Source organism: Saccopteryx bilineata, chromosome 1 (assembly GCF_036850765.1).
Source record: "Saccopteryx bilineata isolate mSacBil1 chromosome 1, mSacBil1_pri_phased_curated, whole genome shotgun sequence".
In the NCBI taxonomy this organism is placed as follows: Eukaryota; Metazoa; Chordata; class Mammalia; order Chiroptera; family Emballonuridae; genus Saccopteryx; species Saccopteryx bilineata.
Window position 1 is genome coordinate 278613039 of NC_089490.1, and position 19063 is coordinate 278632101.

The following is a 19063-nucleotide window of genomic DNA, read 5'->3' on the forward strand; positions in this document are numbered from 1 at the left end:
CTTACAGTCGGGGGAAGAAGGAAAGAGAAAAAAAGTGTTCTAAGTAAATAGTTCCTTGTTGGGATCCACTATCAAGAAACTCTAAATTGTATAACTTCACTAACTGAACACATTCTGTCTACTCTTGGCTTGTGCATTCTAAAGCTCCTGTCCGTGGCTTCAAACTCCCCCCTACAGCTTCTTAGATGATAGGAGTTTCCCAAGGCCGCCGATTCCAGAAAGTACTATCTGGCGTTAAACTAGTCTCAAATGAAAAATAAGTCTCATGCTGGTTGCACTGCTCATGCGCTAGCTGTTGAGTCCCACCCGCGAGCGGAAGGTGCGTTCTCGCATCCGGAGAGGCGTCCGCCGGTTGCGGGGAAGTGTCTTTTGCTGCTGCACTATGGCGTCCGTGGGGACTCTCGCCTTCGATGAATATGGGCGCCCTTTCCTCATTATCAAGGATCAGGACCGCAAGACTCGTCTTATGGGACTGGAGGCTCTCAAGGTAACGGGACCAGGGCACACTGGCGTTGGGTTGAAGGGAGGCGCCCGAACCCAGTGGCTCTGCGCTTGCGCGAGCCTGGAAACTGTTCTGCCATGTGCTTCGGGGGGAGGCCGAGAGAGTTCCCCCCGTGTGCAGCCCGCACCCCGCGCCTCGAGCCCGGGACAGGCCGGCGTGTCAGCCTTTCGGGTTAGGGTGAGCCCCAAGCGCCCTTCAGAGCTGGGTGGGGCAGTTGAAAATCACAGGCGCTGAGCCTGCGTCTCGCTCGTTGCTCCATCCTGACTGCCTTAACGGTCCAGTGTTTTCATCCGTAAGATGCAGAGAAAGTATTCTCAGGTCACCTAGACATTTAAGACTGCTGCTTAATCTTCAGCTAGTGTACTTGCATAAGCCCTAAACGAAATGGGAGTTCATTTTTGACGCTCTTTATGCATAGCGTTTTCCTGGATGCAGTGTCGTAAAAAAAGTTTTAAGTGTAGACCCTTAAGGAAGAAAATCCTACTGTAACCGTAAGAAATGGACACCAGTAACTAAAATACAAGGCTGTCTGGGGCCAGAATCACCAGTTATTAGGGGGGGTGCAGACAAAAGTTGGGAGGGTGTCTTTCAGACATTTGGAACAAGTGGGTTTTGGTTAAGGATGGGGTCATGTTTGAAAAGGTAAACAGCAAAGGCAAAGACCTGGGAAGGAAAAGGCTTGACACGTTGTACCAGGAGAGTGCAACCTGGTTTTGGTAGAGCGCAGTCTACTTTAAGTTATACTAGTTTTCATGAATGGAAGCCTTTGAATCCCCCACAGTCAAGATGTTATCTGTGGGAAGGAAGGGGTTTTGAGCAGAGTCACAACTTAAATAGAACTGGACGTTAGGAAGTAGAGTTTGGGATAGACTGAAGGGAATAAGGAAGATCAGGGACGTTAAGTACACCGTTGCAGGAGTCCAGGTTAAAAAAAAAAGTCTCAGCACAGACATTGACAAAGCACAGAGGAAGGGAAGCTTTGAGAGGGTACTGACTTTAGTGTTTGTTATAAGGTGAAGTAATTTACAACATTAGTATGTACAGATCTTGTCACTAGGTCTGAGATTACCCTGTTCACTTAATGTCTTGGCGGTTTACTTAAATTAAGAAACGGTACAGGCCTGACCAGGCGGTGGTGCAGTGGATAGAGCATCGGACTGGGATGCCGAGGACCCAGTTTCGAGACCCCGAGGTCACTAGTTTGAGCGCGGGCTCATCTGGTTTGAGCAGAGCTCACCAGCTTGGACCCAAGGTCACTGGCTCGAGCAAGGGGTTACTCGGTCTGCTGAAGGCCCACGGTCAAGGCACGTATGAGAAAGCAATCAATGAACAACTAAGGTGTTGCAACAAGCAATGAAAAACTAATGATTGATGCTTCTCATCTCTCCGTTCCTGTCTGTCTGTCCCTGTCTATCCCTCTCTCTGGCTCTGTCTGTAAAAAAAAGAAAAAAAGAAATGGTACAGTTCTTCCACAGACTTGTTTCTTTGAGTTAGTACAAGTTACACAACCTCTGTCAGGCTGGGAATTAGAATTAAATGGAGTAACCTAAGAAGTGATAACACAGTGTTTGACTTAAGATAGGTACTGAGGCCACTTGTATTCCATAATCAATTTCGTTTTTCACTAAAAGAGACCAGCAGATAAATTAACATTCAACAACACCCAGTAAAACGGTACAATAGAAGCTACAGGTAGTTTTATACTGGCCACTGTGTTACCTACGTACATATTTCTGTAATTCTCGCACTGAGACAGGTATTATTTTACAGAATTGAAAACTTGGCTCACAGCCGCTAAGTAATTGCTGACAGTCACAGAGCTAGTAAAGAATAGGCCCGTGATTGAAGCTCACCTCTCTGACTCCTTAGCCAGTGGTCTAGACCTGGGTTCTCAGCCCTAGCACTGCTAATATGTGGGAACAGATTATTCTTTGTGGTGGGGGCTGTCCTCTGTGGCATATTTAGCATCCCTCACCTCTCTCTACCCACTGCCAGTAATAGGCCCCTGCCCAGTTTTGACAACCCAAAATGTCTGCAGGCATTGCATTGCCAAGTGTCTCCTAGAGGAGAAAAATCTCCCCCACATGATTATTACCCTTTAAAAGTTTCATTTACAGCCTGACTAGGCAGTGGCGCAGTGGATAGAGCGTCGGACTGGGACACTGAAGACCCTGGTTTGAGACCTTGAGGTCTCCAGCTTGAGCGCAGGCTCATCTGGTTTGAACAAGGCTCACCAGCTTGAGCCCACGGTTGCTGGCTCAAGCAAGGAGTCACTCAGTCTGCTATAGTGCCCCCTCCTCGTCAAGGCACATATGAGAAAACAATGAACAACTAAGGTGCCGCAACGAAGAATTGATGCTTCTCATCTCTCTCCCATCCTGGCTGGCTGTCCCTGTCTGACTCTGTCACACACACAAAAAAAAGTTCTATTTACAGACATCTTAGTCAACATATTTTAAGAATTATAATATTTGAACTGTTTCAAAATTTGGTCAGGATTTTAACAGGTAGTGAGAGAGTTTTGTGTGTCTATTATTTGGGGGACAGGCATTGACCATCCTTACAAGGTCTCAGGTTGTAGAACACTTTGAAAAACTCTTGAGGCACATGGGGGAAGGGAACAGTTAAGGTTTGAGGACTGATAAGTGACAGAAAAATGGCTTAGATGGCTGTAGTTCGCATCTGAAGGATAAGAGGTGAGATAAGAGAACCTGGGTTTCTGGAGGGTGCTGTGAATCTGGGTTAGGTTGTGATGGCAAGAGTAGAAACAAAGGAAACAAGACATGGAGGTAAAATGGATCTAATTATGTGTGGAAACGTCTCCAGCTAGACTCTCCCATGAAGTTAGCATTGCAGAGTGCTCTTATAATCCATCATCAGCTGTGTGCTTTGAACTATTAGGGTGATGTGTAACTTGATTTTTTTTTTCCTGTTTCATTTAGTCTCATATAATGGCAGCAAAGGCTGTAGCAAATACCATGAGAACATCACTTGGACCAAATGGTAAGGGACTAACATTCTGAGTTTTTTAATGTTTTAAATCAGAAATTAGTCCATAAAACCTCTTTACAGAGGAGGGATTGGAGGGGTCATTCTACTTCTGCAATACAAGCAATTTTTTGGAGTATTCCATACTCTGAACACGGTTATAGTTGTAATGTGTACAATTCTTTTCATTTCCACGTAACATTTCATTCCAAATCGTGTGTGTGTTACATGCCATTGAGTCTGCTCTTACTCCTGGCAAACACTGAATTGTGTCCACAATGTCCTGTCCTCACCTGCCCTGTTCAGCTCCTGTAGACTTATGGCTATGGTTTCTTTTATGGATTTCAGTCTTTTCCTTCTGCCTTATAAGTTTCCCAGCATTATTAATCACTGGTTGATTGTTGAATGTGCTCTGATCAGGGAGCGGTTGATCCCATAACCTTGGCACATATATAGATGACACTGACTAAGCTACCTGGCCAGAAAGTGGTCTTTATCTCTACGCAATAGTCATTGAAAAACTGCATTCAGAATTCTAACTCTGCTTTTCTCACCTTTTGCCTTAGCCCAGTGGTTCTCAACCTTTCTAATGCTGTGACCCCGCAATACAGTTCCTCATGTTGTGGTGACCCCAAACCAAAAAATAATTTTGGTGGCTACTTCACAACTGTAATTTTGCTACAGTTATGATTCGGAATGTAAATACCTGATATGCATTATGTATTTTCCGATGGCTTTAGGCGACCCCACCGGGATCGCAACCCACAGGTTGAGAACCTCTGCCTTAGCCTGTCTCTAACAATTTTTAAGATTTTTTTGTCACCCATCTTGATTTTTCTTTTTACTTATGGCATTGTCATTTTGCATCTAGTTTCTATTTACGGTTCTTCTGGCTCTCAGTTAACTGTAACAGTGCAAACTTGTTCTCTATGTGAATTTTAAATTCATCATCAGTAAACATACATTAGATTTTGTCACTACAATTCTTCTAGTGTTCTTCAGATTTACCCTAACGTTTGATATTAACAGTTAATGGTCAGTACCACAATATGGTCTGGTCTTGTTTTGGCGGAGATGATTCACCTTCTCCACCTGTTTCTAATTACATGGTCTCTAATTTCTGTGTTCACCGTCTGTGATATCCATGGGTACAGTCACCTGTTCAGTTGTCTGAATCGTGTGCTTGTGATGGACAAGTTGTTGGCTTGCAGAAATCCTTGAGCAAGTCTCCTTTATTTCTGACCTTAGTCTGAATTTTCCAATGACTTTTGATTTCTGCTGTATTTCCTACTTTTGTGTTTTAGTCACCTTTAATTATCAGCATACGTATTTTGTTTCAGTGTGTGATCAATTTATTCTTGAATATTTGCATAAATACTTTCAATTTCATCTTCTTTTGCTTCTGTTGGAGCATAGACTTGAATAACAGTTGTGGTCATAGGCTCTCCTAGACATCTGATTGATATTTTTCCGTCAGACCTTGCGAAGTAGCCCCTAATTTCCTGTGCTACATCTTGCCTCGTTACTAAAGCCTCTCCATTTCTCCTGAACGTGTCATTTCCAGAGCAGAGCACTGCTGGAAACGCTCCATTCTAGCCCGTTTTAGTTCACTGACACCAAGCACTGCAATGGTGAGATGTTCCATTTCTTGCTTTACAGTTTCCCGTTTACTTTGATTCATGCTCCTTCCATTCCCTGTCCCTGTTGTATGTGTTGTGCAATGCTGTAATTTCCTTTTTCTTTGCGTGCATCAGCCGCTGGGCGTCCTTTCAGCTTTGGTTCAGTTGTGTCGTTTGCGACACTGCAGTCTGTAATTGTTCTGTGCCCTTCCCCATTAACTGAGGACTTTCCGACCTGGGACTCTCATCTTTCCGCACTATCGTACATTTCATTTTGGAATGTCTCCTCTTAGGGTTTTCAAAGTAAAATGAGAATTTTTTTTTTAAATAGAAAAAAATATGGGAGTGTGCCATTGGCCTCTGGTGCACAGTGTGTGGGTTCAAACCATAGGTACTGAGTCCATGGTCTTGCGATCTCCAAATGCCCACGAAATGGTCAGCACTCCTGTGGTATTCCACATCAGAACTGTCGTCCTTTGTGATATTACATTTAGTGATGCTCCATCATTTTCTGCCATTTTCAAGTTTTAGCCATTTTGATTGTTTACAGTGTCTTGCTTTGTATTAGCCAATCTAAACTGTCTTCATATATGTTGAATTTTTATAAAAAATTTCTAGATAGGACCTGGGTCAACACTTTTAACTTTCTTTGTAGATTTTCATATAGGTTTTTTGTTTGTTTCCTCAAAGTCATTCTAAACATTGCCGTCTTTTCAGGGCTTGATAAAATGATGGTGGATAAGGATGGTGATGTGACTGTGACTAATGATGGTGCCACCATTTTGAGCATGATGGATGTTGATCATCAGATTGCTAAGCTGATGGTTGAACTGTCCAAATCACAGGATGATGAAATTGGAGATGGAACCACAGGAGTGGTTGGTAAGAAAAGGCAAAATCTTTTCTCATTTAAGAGGTATTATTTAGAACTTTGCTTATCAATTGATTTTTAGACATTCTTTTTTTTCTTTTTAATCTTTTTTTTAATATATTTTTAAGATTTTATTTATTCATTATAAGGGGGGGGGAGGAGCAGGAAGCATCAACTCCCATATGTGCCTTGACCAGGCAAGCCCAGGGTTTTGAGCCGGCAACCTCAGCATTTCCAGGTTGACGTTTTATCCACTGCGCCACCACAGGTCAGGCTATCAATTGATTTTTAAACAGAAGCATCAGTTTATTGTTCCACTTGTTTATGCATTTATTGTTGATTTTTGTGTGAGACCTGACCAGGATCAAACCCACAGCCTTGACATAATCTGGACGATGCTGTGAAGAGCAGAGCTACATGGCCAGGGCAGGAGGTGTTATTTAAAATTACAGAGCTAACATGTCTACTCAAAATGTTTACTTTGAATCACATTGTGAGGAGACAGACAAATCAGGCAGAAGGTGACCCTGTAAAACAAGTGACCTAGGCCCTAGCCGGTTGGCTCAGTGGTAGAGCGTCGGCCTGGCGTGCAGAAGTCCCGAGTTCAATTCCCGGCCAGGGCACACAGGAGAAGCGCCCATCTGCTTCTCCACCCCTCCCCCTCTCCTTCCTCTCTGTCTCTCTCTTCCCCTCCCACAGCGAGGCTCCACTGGAGCAGGGATGGCCCGGGCACTGGGGATGGCTCCTTGGCCTCTGCCCCAGGCGCTAGAGTGTTTCTGGTCGCAACAGAGCGACGCCCCGGAGGGGCAGAGCATCGCCCCCTGGTGGGCGTGCCAGGGGGATCCCGGTCGGGCGCATGCGGGAGTCTGTCTGACTGTCTCTCCCCGTTTCCAGCTTCAGAAAAAAAAAGAAAAAAAAAAAAAGTGGCCCAGACCCTTCAAACACACAGTATCAGGGAAGAACAGAAGGGTGGTTAAAGGAACTAGAGAAATGACAACCAACTGTAATACGTGAAACCAAATCAGATGTCAGCTTTTATTTAAGCTGTGGAGGATGTTTGGGGCATTAAGTGGGGTGTGGTTGTGGATCATTCATTACAACATAGTATGTTTTCAGTGTTGTTTCCTGAGTGACCGGTACATTACATTGATGGAGAAAATGCCCTGGTTCTTAGGAGCTGTGTGTTCAGATATTTAGGGCTGACATGCCATGGTTTTTGCAACAGTTCTCAAAGAGTTAAATAGGAAAAGAGTGCTTATATAGACAAAACAGATGTGTGTGACAGAATGTTAATAAATAGCGTTCATTTTACTGTTCTCGCATATTTTCTGAAGTTCTGGAACCTTAAAACATTGGAGAAGGTTAAAGAGATGAACTTTTTTTTTTCTTTTTTTTTTTTTTCTTGTATTTTCCTGAAGTTGGAAACAGGGAGGCAGTCAGACAGACTCCCGCATGCGCCCGACCGGGATCCACCCAGCATGCCCACCAGGGGGCGATGCTCTGCCCATCTGGGACGTTGCTCTGTTGCAACCAGAGCCATTCTAGCGCCTGAGGCAGAGGCCACAGAGCCATCCTCAGCGCCTGGGCCATCTTTGCTCCAATGGAGAAGAGGCTCTCTTTTTAAAAATAGATTATATGGTCTCAGCCTCTGATAACTTCCAGCGTAGTTCTGGAATCTTCAGATTTTCAGGGCAGCATCTAATTGTATTGACTGTACAAGATGTAACGTTTTCCTGAACCTGTTGTGCACTGTCTTGTCTGCAGTCCTGGCTGGCGCCTTGTTGGAAGAAGCTGAACAGTTGCTGGACCGCGGCATTCACCCAATCAGGATTGCTGATGGCTATGAGCAAGCCGCCCGCATTGCTATCGAGCACCTGGACAAGATCAGCGATAGTGTCCTTGTTGACATAAAGGACACTGAGCCCCTGATTCAGACTGCAAAAACTACGCTAGGCTCTAAAGTGTACGTTTTCATTGTTATGGGTAGCATTTGCAGAGGTGGCGAGGTTTGTTTGCTTGTTCTAAAGGCCTCAGGAAATTATCTCAGTGGCTTTGTATTGATTTGATGAGTTTCTTTCTGTTTCTATTATTTTGGTTTTGTTTTCTTTTTAATGTAGGTATAGACATATTCAACATAAAGCAAAATATTGTAAATCGCCTACATAGAATACTAACATCATTTTTAGTTTCATGGTTATCTTTCTAAATAATATAACATTTCAAACCTTGTTTCAAGTACTAGATTTCCCTTGTGGTATTTCCAGAATCAAAAGTAAATTTATTGAGCAGTCTATTTAAATGTTTCAAAGCTTTCAAAAAAAGATAACATTCCCCCACCTGCAACCAGTGTTGCAGTAGAAATTTCTGCAGAGATGGGACCTTCCCATCAGTTCTCTCTTCTTTTTTTTTTTTTTCTGAAGCTGGAAACAGGGAGAGACAGTCAGACAGACTCCCGCATGCGCCCGACCGGGATCCACCCGGCACGCCCACCAGGGGCACGCTCTGCCCACCAGGGGGCGATGCTCTGCCCCTCCGGGGCGTCGCTCTGCCGCCCCAGCGCCCGGGCCATCTTTGCTCCAATGGAGCCTTGACTGCGGGAGGAAAAGAGAGAGACAGAGAGGAAGGGGGGGATGGAGAAGCAAATGGGCGCTTCTCCTATGTGCCCTGGCTGGGAATCGAACCTGGGTCCCCCGCACACCAGGCCGACGCTCTACCTCTGAGCCAACCGGCCAGGGCCAGTTCTCTCTTCTCATAAGTGCTATATCTCACTCTGGTGAGATTGGCTTTTCCTGGGTGGTTTCCTATCTTTCCCATTCTCTTTTAGACTTGTAAAATATTAATCATATTCTCAAAAAATAGCAGAATTTTGGGGAAATCTTTGTTCCTGCCATGCTTCAGTAGTCTCATGTACATTCATATAGAAGGAAATATTTAAATTTTAAAGTTAGTGAAAATAAAGTTGTACATTTCTTCCATCCCAAGTTACTGGTTCCCTTTGGATCCCAGGTGAAGAATCCCTGTCCCAGACGGTGTTGTGATGGCATTCTTTTCTGAGACTCTGAAAATCATTAGTTTTATAGAATATCTTTGAGTTATAATATATTCTGTATTTGAGTTACCACACTACATTACATAATCTGCTTTGCTTGCAGTAACCATTAAGTGAATGTGAACAATTTGTTTCATACATTTTCTCAGGGTTAACAGCTGTCACCGACAAATGGCGGAGATTGCAGTGAATGCTGTCCTCACTGTGGCTGATATGCAGCGCAGAGATGTTGACTTTGAGCTCATCAAAGTCGAAGGCAAAGTGGGCGGGAGGTTGGAAGACACTAAACTTATCAAGGGCGTGATTGTGGACAAGGATTTCAGTCATCCACAGATGCCAAAAGTAAGTCATTGCCTTTCACAGTTTCAGGCTTTTTTAACTCTTAGAGCCACCAATTCAAATGTTTCTATTTTTTCCCATAGCAAGTAGAAGATGCTAAGATTGCGATTCTCACGTGTCCATTTGAACCACCAAAACCAAAGACAAAGCATAAGCTGGATGTGACCTCAGTAGAGGACTATAAAGCGCTTCAGAAGTATGAAAAGGAAAAGTTCGAAGAGATGATTCAGCAGGTGAGTCTCCCCGTAGCTCGTAGTGGTGTGTAAGCTCCTTGGGGTGCAGCGAGGCAGCTGTGGTAGGGAGTATGCGCCCCTACCCTGTACTCTCTGGTACTTCATTATGTGCTGGATAATACGTTAGCACAGTGGTCCCCAACCTTTTTGGGCCACAGACTGGTTTAATGTCAGAAAATATTTTCATGGACCGGCCTTTAGGGTGGGACAGATAAATGCACAAAATAAAATTATTTGACCGGCGTAAAAATTGTGGTATTTTTAAATATAATTGTCGAACTTATGAGACAAACGTCAAGAGTGAGTCTTAAATAATGTAACAGAGGGAATCTGGTCATTTTTTAAAAATAAAACATCATTCAGACTTAAATATAAATAAAACGGAAATAATGTAAGTTATTTATTCTTTCTCTGCAGACCGGTACCTGGCTGCGGCCCAGGGGTTAGGGACCACTGCATTAGCAGTATAGGTTTGCTTTCTTCACTTCTAAGTAATAAAAATAAGTGTTCACAATGATAACAAGTTATGTGGCACAAAACGGCATAAGGGCACTGGAAGTCTGACTGTCTTAGAATGATAATGTGCTAGGGTTCCTGAAAGATAGGGCTCAGGTACCTAGAGCTGTGCTTCTCCTTTTACATACTTGCTCTCCTGGACACATCTAAACTAGTAAGTTCAAGATTTGGACAATTTTAATATGGCTTACCACATATTTTTAGACGTCTAAATAAATGTAACTCTTAGTCAAAGGAGTTGCTGGATACCTTTAAACCTCAGTGCAATCATAGAAATTCCAATTCTTTGCTCATACAGTCAGTACTATTTTATAAACACCTTCTCTCTTCCCCTTGGCTGTTACTGTTTGACCTGTGCATGCTATGTGGATAGCAGTTCTCTGGGACTCTGTCCTTGGGGATTTAAAGCAGCAGAACTCAAAAGATAAATGAACATGGACATTACCATAGCAAGCAAACTAGAGGCTAGTTTGATGTCTGTTTTTAGGGGAGTATTGAACTTAGTCCTTCACAATACTGTGTTTCCCCATGTATAAGACACACCTTAATTTTAGAGCACTAAATTTGGGGAAAAAATGTATTACCTTAATTACTGAACTCAAGTTTTATTCATCATAAAATTCATACTTCTTATGACTGTCAAAACTCCCATCCATTATCTTGTCCTCCTCTGTATCTGATGATGAATCTCTGGCTTCAACAATGAGTGCAAAAAAGCAGGAAAAGTAAGTTTAAAAATATCTGCAACAGCCTGACCAGGCGGTGGTGCAGTGGATAGAGCGTCAGACTGGGATGCCAAGGACCCAGGTTCAAGACCCCAAGGTCACCAGCTTGAGTGTTGGCTCCTCTGGTTTGAGCAAAGCTCACAAGCTTGGACCCAAGGTCACTGGCTCGAGCAAGGGGTTACTCGGTCTGCTGAAGGCCCACGGTCAAGGCACATATGAGAAAGCAATCAATGAACAACGAAGGTGTCGCAGCGCACAACGAAAAAACTAATGATTGATGCTTCTCATCTTTCCATTCCTGTCTGTCTGTCCCTGACTATCCCTCTCTCTGACTCTCTCTCTGTCTCTGTAAAAAAAAAAAAAATCTGCAACACCATATAAGACGCACCCAGATTTAGACCCCAGATTTTTCGGAAATGGGTGTGTCTTATACATGGGAAATACGGTACACGGTATACTTCTCCGTGCCTACTTTATATCAGGCACTGAGGTACAGCAGTGAACAAAGCTCTGAAGGTTCAGAATAAGGAAAAGTGGGAGGAACCTCTGTTACAGACACTGGCCAGAGAGCCTCTGAGAAGGCAGCGGGTGAACAGAGGCCTAAGTAAAGTGAGAGCAGCAGGTCTGGGTGATGAGAAGCGTTCATGGCGGAGGCAGTGGGAGTGGACAGCATGTACAGAGGTCCTGAGGCAGGATGTGGTTGACATGTGCAGAGAACAGCAGGACTGAGTGGTTGGAGCATGCTGGTAAGAGTGTGTAAATAAACACTCATTACCTGGGTGGCCATGGGAGTGCTGGACAAGGTGCAGAAGAGGAAGAGCAATGAGAATTGAGGCCAAGGGGGTTGGGTGGATTGCACTGGTACATGTACCTGTGTCACTTGCCAGGAATGATAATGGGAATAGTGAGGGGACTAAAGAATGAGAGGAAGTGGTGTAAGGAGCAAAAGGACCCTTCTCTTTATTTTGAGCACATGAAGAAAAAATAGCCATTTGAGTAGGAGTGCAGGGGACACCAGGGTTTGTTCACAGCAAGAATATAAGGGAGGCCCTGTCCGATTGGCTCAGTGTTAGAGCGTCGGCCTGGCGTGCGGGAGTCCCGGATTCGATTTCCAGCCAGGGCACACAGGAGAAGCGCCCATCTGCTTCTCCACCCCTCCCCCTCTGCTTCCTCTCTGTCTCTCTCTTCTCCTCCCGCAGCCAAGGCTCCATTGGAGCAAAGTTGGCCCCGGGTGCTGAGGATGGCTCCATGGCCTCTGCCTCAGGCGCTAGAGTGACTCTGGTTGCAACAGAGCAACGCCCCAGATGGGCAGAGCATCGCCCTCTGGTGGGCATGCCAGGTGGATCCCGGTCGGGCGCATGCGGGAGTCTGTCTGACTGCCTCCCTGTTTCCAACTTCAGAAAAATACAAAAAAAAATAAAAAAGAATATAAGGGAAAGACTACAAGAAGGAATTTTCTGTTGATGGACTGTGTTCTGGAGAGTTGGGGGAAGGAGGAGAGGTAGAGGTGCAGATGTGGTGGATGACCTGGGAGTCTTGGGTGATAACAGAAGTGAAAGGGCGGCTCAGCCATGGCACAGCCATCACCAATGATTACCAGTGGAGGGAAATAGATGGTCGGCTCTAATTGTCTCCTTGGGACGAATCAGCTTTTTGCAAAGGGTGGAAGGAAGGGTGCTTCTTGTTAAAAGTAGGATCATCTTTGTTGGTCTCTAAGTCTATCCTTCGCTTCATAGAAGATAGCCCACTCAGGTGAAAAAAGCACATTACAAAGTAATGTGTATCATAAAATGGTTTTTTATGCACAAATGAATGAAACTGCTTTATAGGTATCTATGACAAGACAGAAGCTGTTAACCTTAATTTTCTCAGAACTAGCAGAGTGCTTAGGTTTTTTTATTCTCTTGTTTTGTTTCTCTGATGATTCATTTCAATATGAATTAATGATTTTTAAAGCATAGTTTGAAAATGAAGTTAATTCCCGGAGATGTTCATTATTTAGAACATGGAGCTAGACAGAAAGTAGATAGTTGTTTCTTTTCCTGTGCTTTATCTCAATGCACCTGTCTTAGCTAAATATGCAGCTCACCTTTTGTCAACCTTTTTTCAAATATTAGAGCACAGACAATACTTATATTATATTAACATGACTGCGGCATTTTTTTTCCCAGATTAAAGACACTGGCGCTAACCTAGCCATTTGCCAGTGGGGCTTTGATGATGAAGCAAACCATTTGCTCCTTCAGAACAAGCTGCCTGCGGTTCGCTGGGTCGGAGGACCAGAAATCGAGGTAAGAACCTTTGTGGAAGGAAACTACTGAATGTAGGGGTGAAGCTTACAAGGCATTTATTTATGTGGGTCTGTTTTCATAGCCTTTGTCTTAAACTACCATGTTATGCTAAGGCTTTAGAGGGTAGAGGACAATGAGATGGGGGAGAGAAAAGTGCTAGAATCTTTATTGTTTTACTAATAGTGCCATCTGTTTTCAGTTTTCTGTGACCTATCCTTTTATGTGTCATCTCATTTGGCTTCTTGGCTCTCAAAGTGGTCTTCCCCACTTCTGTGTCAGCTGAATGCTAACAGCATCGTGGACATGGTCTGTACCTGGACATGCACAGCCTCGTCAGTCCTCACTGCAGCCTGGTGTGCAGATGGCCAGCTGTGCAGGGCTCTGATTCAGATGCACAGTCAGGAGATGAAGTTGAGAACTATGGGGACATGCGCAGGGTGACAGGCAGCACCAGAGCCAAACCAAGACACTCGTTTCTTCAGAACCTTGTTCACTGATCAAGGCTTTTTGGGTTAAACTTGAAATTTGTTGGTCAGAGTAGGGCAACAAGGTCATAGAGTTGTGCTTGTTTGTTATCCCGTTGTGAAAGTTCATTGTTGACCAATATTGTCTTCTCTACCTAACCCACCCCACTCAGTTGATCGCCATTGCGACGGGAGGACGGATTGTCCCGCGCTTCTCAGAGCTCACAGCTGAGAAGCTGGGCTTTGCTGGGCTTGTAAAAGAGATCTCATTTGGGACAACTAAAGACAAGATGCTGGTCATCGAGCAGTGTAAGAACTCCAGAGCTGTAACCATTTTCATCAGGGGAGGAAATAAGATGGTGAGAATTCAGTGGCTTTTTTCCCCCTGGCTTTGGTTGTGGTTTGGCTTTGCCCATAATGTGTTTAACAGAGAGACAGTTCCCATAAGTAACACAGGGTCGTTTTTCTCAAAGAACAATGACATATTAGGGTATGAAAATTACTGAAGAATGTGTTCTGTTTGTCGGTTTTGCGGGCAGATTCGATAGAAATAGGGAACCTATGTAAAGAACCATTGACTAGATCCCTGTTTCCCTGGAACAGATTTTTACTGCGTTGTAATAAGTGATTCGTTGTGAGGTTTTTCTTTGTCAGTTTTGTTTTGTTTGACCCCTTCCCTTGGTTGTGTGTCCTGTGCTGAGTTACTGGCTGCCTGTTGCATGTTTTTTTACTACATTATAGGAAGAAGAGGTTAACAAACCATCTGATAACAAATATTCTGTCAGGCTCTCTTCATGTTTTAACAAAGCTGGTTTTAATGGGGGAGTTAGGACTAATTTCAGCAAGCACTTAGATTAAACAGGAGGTGCCAGGTATTTAACTCTAAAAATGAATCAATTGTGATCACATTAATTTAGGCCGAACTGTTTTCCCTAGATCATCGAGGAAGCAAAGCGATCCCTTCACGATGCTCTGTGCGTCATCCGGAACCTCATTCGTGATAATCGCGTGGTATATGGCGGAGGCGCAGCTGAAATCTCTTGTGCTTTGGCAGTTAGTGAAGCGGCCGATAAGGTAAAATGCACGTCAGGACTTGCGAAGGACTAAGGCTGTTCTGGGCTGTGAACAGGGTGCGGTGCTGCAGACGGTGGGTGCGAGGCTCACAGTGAACTGGAGCATCAGCAGTTCACCAGATGTTCAGTCTGAGTCAGTTTTCTTGCCCCGTTAGTCAAATTCAGGTTACCATAAACTAGCATTTCTCAACCTCCTTCAGTTATTCCAGTCTTGACAGTTACTTTGTGTAGATCTCTACACCTAATGTTTTTTGAAATTCAGAACTAATTATATTATAATGTAAGCAAATCAGTAAGAGCCAGTTCTCAGACTTCTCACATTTACATCTTCTCCATCCTTATTCCACAGCAACATGTTTAATATTCTGGTAGATTAAAAATAATCAAGATAGGCGCTGGCCGGCTGGCCCAGTGGATAAGAGTGTTGGCCCGGTGTGTGGAAGTCCCAGGGACAATTCCCAGTCAGGGCACACAGGAGAGTTGGCAGTTTGCTTCTCTTCACTCCCTCTCCCCCTTCTCTCTTCCCTCCTGCAGACAGTGCTTGATTGGTCCAAGCTTCAGCCTCAGGCTCTGAGGATAGCTCAGTTGATTTGAGCATTGGCCCCCCAACGGGGGGTTGCCCGGTGACTCCCTAACAGGGTGCAGGTGGAAGTCTATCTCCCTTCCTCTCACTTAAAAATATAATGATAATAAAATAAAAGTAAGAATGGTCTTTAGTCAGCACTGAGTCTAGAAAATGGCTTTAAAAAATAATAAAGACAGCCTGTGCTTAGAATTTTTTATGGGTTTTTTTTTTTTTTTTTTTTTTTTTTTTTTTTTGCTAAAGTATATAATTTATTTATGTTTCTGAATTGCTCCTGGGGGGGTTGCCAACAACCCTCACCATGGCCCTGTACCCTCCAGTGCCCAACCTTGGAGCAGTACGCCATGCGCGCCTTCGCCGACGCCCTGGAGGTCATCCCCATGGCTCTTTCTGAGAACAGTGGCATGAATCCCATCCAGACGATGACCGAAATCCGAGCCAGACAAGTGAAGGAGATGAACCCTGCTCTTGGGGTTGACTGTTTGCACAAGGGTACAAACGGTGAGGAGCTGTGCATCTTTGGGCTGTGGTTTGATTTAAATTGAGTAATTACATCCTGCATGGCTATGTAGTATGTAATGCCTACCGTGTAGTTGTGTTCTGCTCTTAGTATCTAACCCCAGGGATGTTATAACAGCAACAATTCTTTGTCAGATATTTAAGTTTTTTTAAACTTGAATGCATGATTGTACTTAAATTGATTATTTTTAGGTCTGTCTTGGAATTATAGTCAGATTTCACATATTTCAGGTTTACTAGATTATATGGTTTTGGATACTTTGTAGGGTGAGATGTCACTGAAAAGTTGCACCTTTTAGCGAGTCATCTAGCATTTTAGCTTGTGATTTAAGAGAGGTACCCCTCTACCCCCACCCACCACACACACCCTAGCTTGTGATAACCAGGTTCAAATTCCAGAATGTTCTTGGAAGGAATAAAATTTATTCCTCTGGAAATTTAACTGTGTTCCAATTTTAAAATGATACCATTAATCAAAACAGGTTTTTAATATTAAATATTATATATGATGTTTTAGGACCGTGATGGCAAACCTTCTTATAAAAACCACCCACTTTTGCTGTGCTGGTCAACCTGGTCCCTCCCGCTAGGCGGGACCTTTTTTATAAAAAGGTTCGCCATCACGGTTTTAGGATAACCAATATATTTGTATTTTTCAGATATGAAACAACAACATGTCATAGAAACCTTGATTGGCAAAAAGCAACAGATCTCTCTTGCAACACAGATGGTTAGAATGATTCTGAAGATTGATGATATCCGTAAGCCTGGAGAATCTGAAGAATAAAGGAACAATTTAGATTAAAATGTAGTACGATCCACTACTGTGATTAAATAAAAGCGTGTCTTATGGTGCATCTACAGTTATTTATTATTACGTTGTTTTTCAGACACTGTAGATGCTGTAATAAAAATAGTTGTTTGGTAACCCTGGTTTCACTTGTTCAGAAACATATAATTATAGGGATACTGTCTCACAAGCTTTTGTATTCGTTATATTAAAGGGATCTCTTTAAAAATCATCTTTATCTTTTGCTCTTTAATAGGAATTCACTGTAATCAAATGCTGCCTTTATTTAAGAAATTCATTGTTTTTAAAAAGCTCTAGGATCTATTTTAATAGCTTAAACATTGAGTTTGTTCTCGAGATTTATTTTAAAATTGAGGTGTATGGGCTTGATCCTTTTAAATGTAGTTAATGCTGTGCTTATCTAAATGGGTGGATCTTGTGGTTATAGAGACCTGTCATAGGTGAGTGTTCCTTCCACAAAATCATGGGCTATCTTAAGTGCAATAGGTTACACTGACATAATCTAGGATCATGGTCGGCAAACTCATTAGTCAACAGAGCCAAATATCAACAGTACAACGATTGATTTTTTTTTTTTTTTGAGAGACAAATTTTTTAAACTTAAACTATATAGGTAGGTACATTCCTTATCAAGGTAGCACCCGCACATGGTATTTTGTAAAAGAGCCGCATGTGGCTTGCGAGTCACAGTTTGCTGACCAGGGATATTATTACAATGCTAATGAGACCAGCACTGAAAGATTAACCTTCACATAGTTCTTACTGCTTGACTCTGGTCTTGGCCCCATCCTGAATGCAAGCCAGCTTGCGCACAGAGCAGGCCAGAGTGGGCAGACTCCTGGAGCACCCGCAGATTTTTAGAAGGGCAGGTTGGAACCCAGCTGAGGTTTTTCTTACCAGGATCAAGTGGAAGGAATGTCTTGCAGTTGCCATGTGCAGGTAGACTGCTGTTGACCTGCATTAATTTTATACTCAAATAATAGTGACCAACAATTGGCTGCTGTTACCACGAGCCAGCTGTCGTTCCTATGGAGATACCTTTGGTATTCACATCCTATAGGTGAGATTTGATCTCTTGCTAGACATCTCGTGACGGATAAGTTGTAGAGCCAGGTCAAACTCGGCGTCTAATTCCAGAGGTCCTGTCTCCGCTCTTTTGCTTGTGTATGATTGTCTAGATTTTCTAAAAAGAATTTCTTATGAAGAATCCTGATGGTAAAGTTCACTAACATGCCACCCAGGGTAGATGATTTGCTGTTAGGACTTGTCAGGTTTCCTAAAATTAGGAAATGGTAATTCCTGATTGAAGTGTCAGGGTTGCTACGTGTGAACCTGAATGCTAACTATTGAGTCATCATGTTCTCTACATTAATGTATTGGTTGTTTTGCTAAACAAGTATACTGTGGATTTTGGAATAAGTGCTGATATCAGTCTAACTAGTTTTAAAATGTTTATGGAACTAGACAATCGAGTGTTGAAAGCCTAAAACCTACTAGACCTTAAACTTCACTTGAACATCAAACTAGTGCATATTTCATACAGTGGATTGTGAAGTCACACTATTATAATTTGTGTGACTACGTTGGTGCTGCATCAAGATGCATCTATTCGAGAATATGTACAAGGACTGACTCCAGTCTGCAGAGCATAGAGCAGGGATTTGAGGTGTGCAAGAGCCACTACTCCAGTCTTTCCTTCCAAAAAGGAACCTCATGTTCCTGGTGCTTTTTGTCCAGAGAAGAAACTGCATAGCCTGTGAGCAGGAAACCACGTAGAGATGTTTCACAGCTGTTGATTTTATTTCATTAAAAGCACCTCTTCAAGGCAGCGTTACTTTATCTTCAGATTCCAAATCAGTTGTCTAGTCCTACATGCCCTGTACATTAGATGGCCCGCATCTCATCTGATGTGTGGCAAGAGCAACTAAAAGCACATGACCCTTAGATCAGATTTCCACAGGATCCACCATTTTCCTGTTGGTTCCCAGTTCCTACACAGGCTGGACTGTTTGTTAAATAGCCTGGTCCTTACAGAGCACTCAAGTACTAATGCCTCTGGAAGGGCCAAGAGGCTAGTCTTATATGTGACTGAATTTCTTTAATCCTTTTGCCTTTCCTGTGAAATAGCTCTACGAAACGATTGGGGCAGGAATGGTGTTAAATTATTTGTAAGCATGGAGAAGTGTTTCCATTTTAGGTGAGCTAGCAAGCAGCTTTGCAAGATGAGAGTCATCTAAATCCTCAGAAAAGAGGCTATGGAAGACAACTACTGCTTAGAAAATGTGCAGGGTTAAGCAGAAATGGGGAGGACCTTAGTAGTGTGTTAGACATTTTATGTCTCCAAAGTGCTGTTGTAAACGTTTTCTATGGGTACTAACTGGTTTTGAAATGGTGGTCCATAGGCTGTTGGTGTCTGGGACCCTTTCAAGAGACAGTGAGGGCAAAAGTATTCGCATACTAACTTACTTGCCTTTTTCACT

General features: G+C 43.2%; 1 protein-coding gene across 1 annotated transcript; it reads left to right on the forward strand.

The window, feature by feature from the left end:
• Positions 1–297: 297 nt before the first annotated feature.
• On the forward strand, positions 298–16706 carry CCT5 (chaperonin containing TCP1 subunit 5). The gene is made up of 11 exons (XM_066243573.1): positions 298–487; positions 3445–3505; positions 5827–5991; positions 7745–7943; positions 9179–9371; positions 9452–9601; positions 13014–13133; positions 13771–13956; positions 14534–14671; positions 15574–15754; positions 16432–16706. Exons 1-11 carry the CDS (start codon positions 383–385, stop codon positions 16557–16559), a joined length of 1626 nt encoding a protein of 541 aa, XP_066099670.1. The 5' UTR covers positions 298–382; the 3' UTR covers positions 16560–16706.
• Positions 16707–19063: the final 2357 nt, after the last annotated feature.

What these genes read in the sequence shown, in the direction of transcription:
- CCT5 (XM_066243573.1), top strand. Translation starts at nt 383, where the DNA reads ATGGCGTCCGTGGGGACTCTCGCCTTCGATGAATATGGGCGCCCTTTC. An exon ending in AACATCACTTGGACCAAATG is followed by an intron (nt 3,506 to 5,826) that starts GTAAGGGACTAA and finishes CCGTCTTTTCAG; the next exon opens with GGCTTGATAAAATGATGGTG. An exon ending in TTAGTGAAGCGGCCGATAAG is followed by an intron (nt 14,672 to 15,573) that starts GTAAAATGCACG and finishes TGTACCCTCCAG; the next exon opens with TGCCCAACCTTGGAGCAGTA.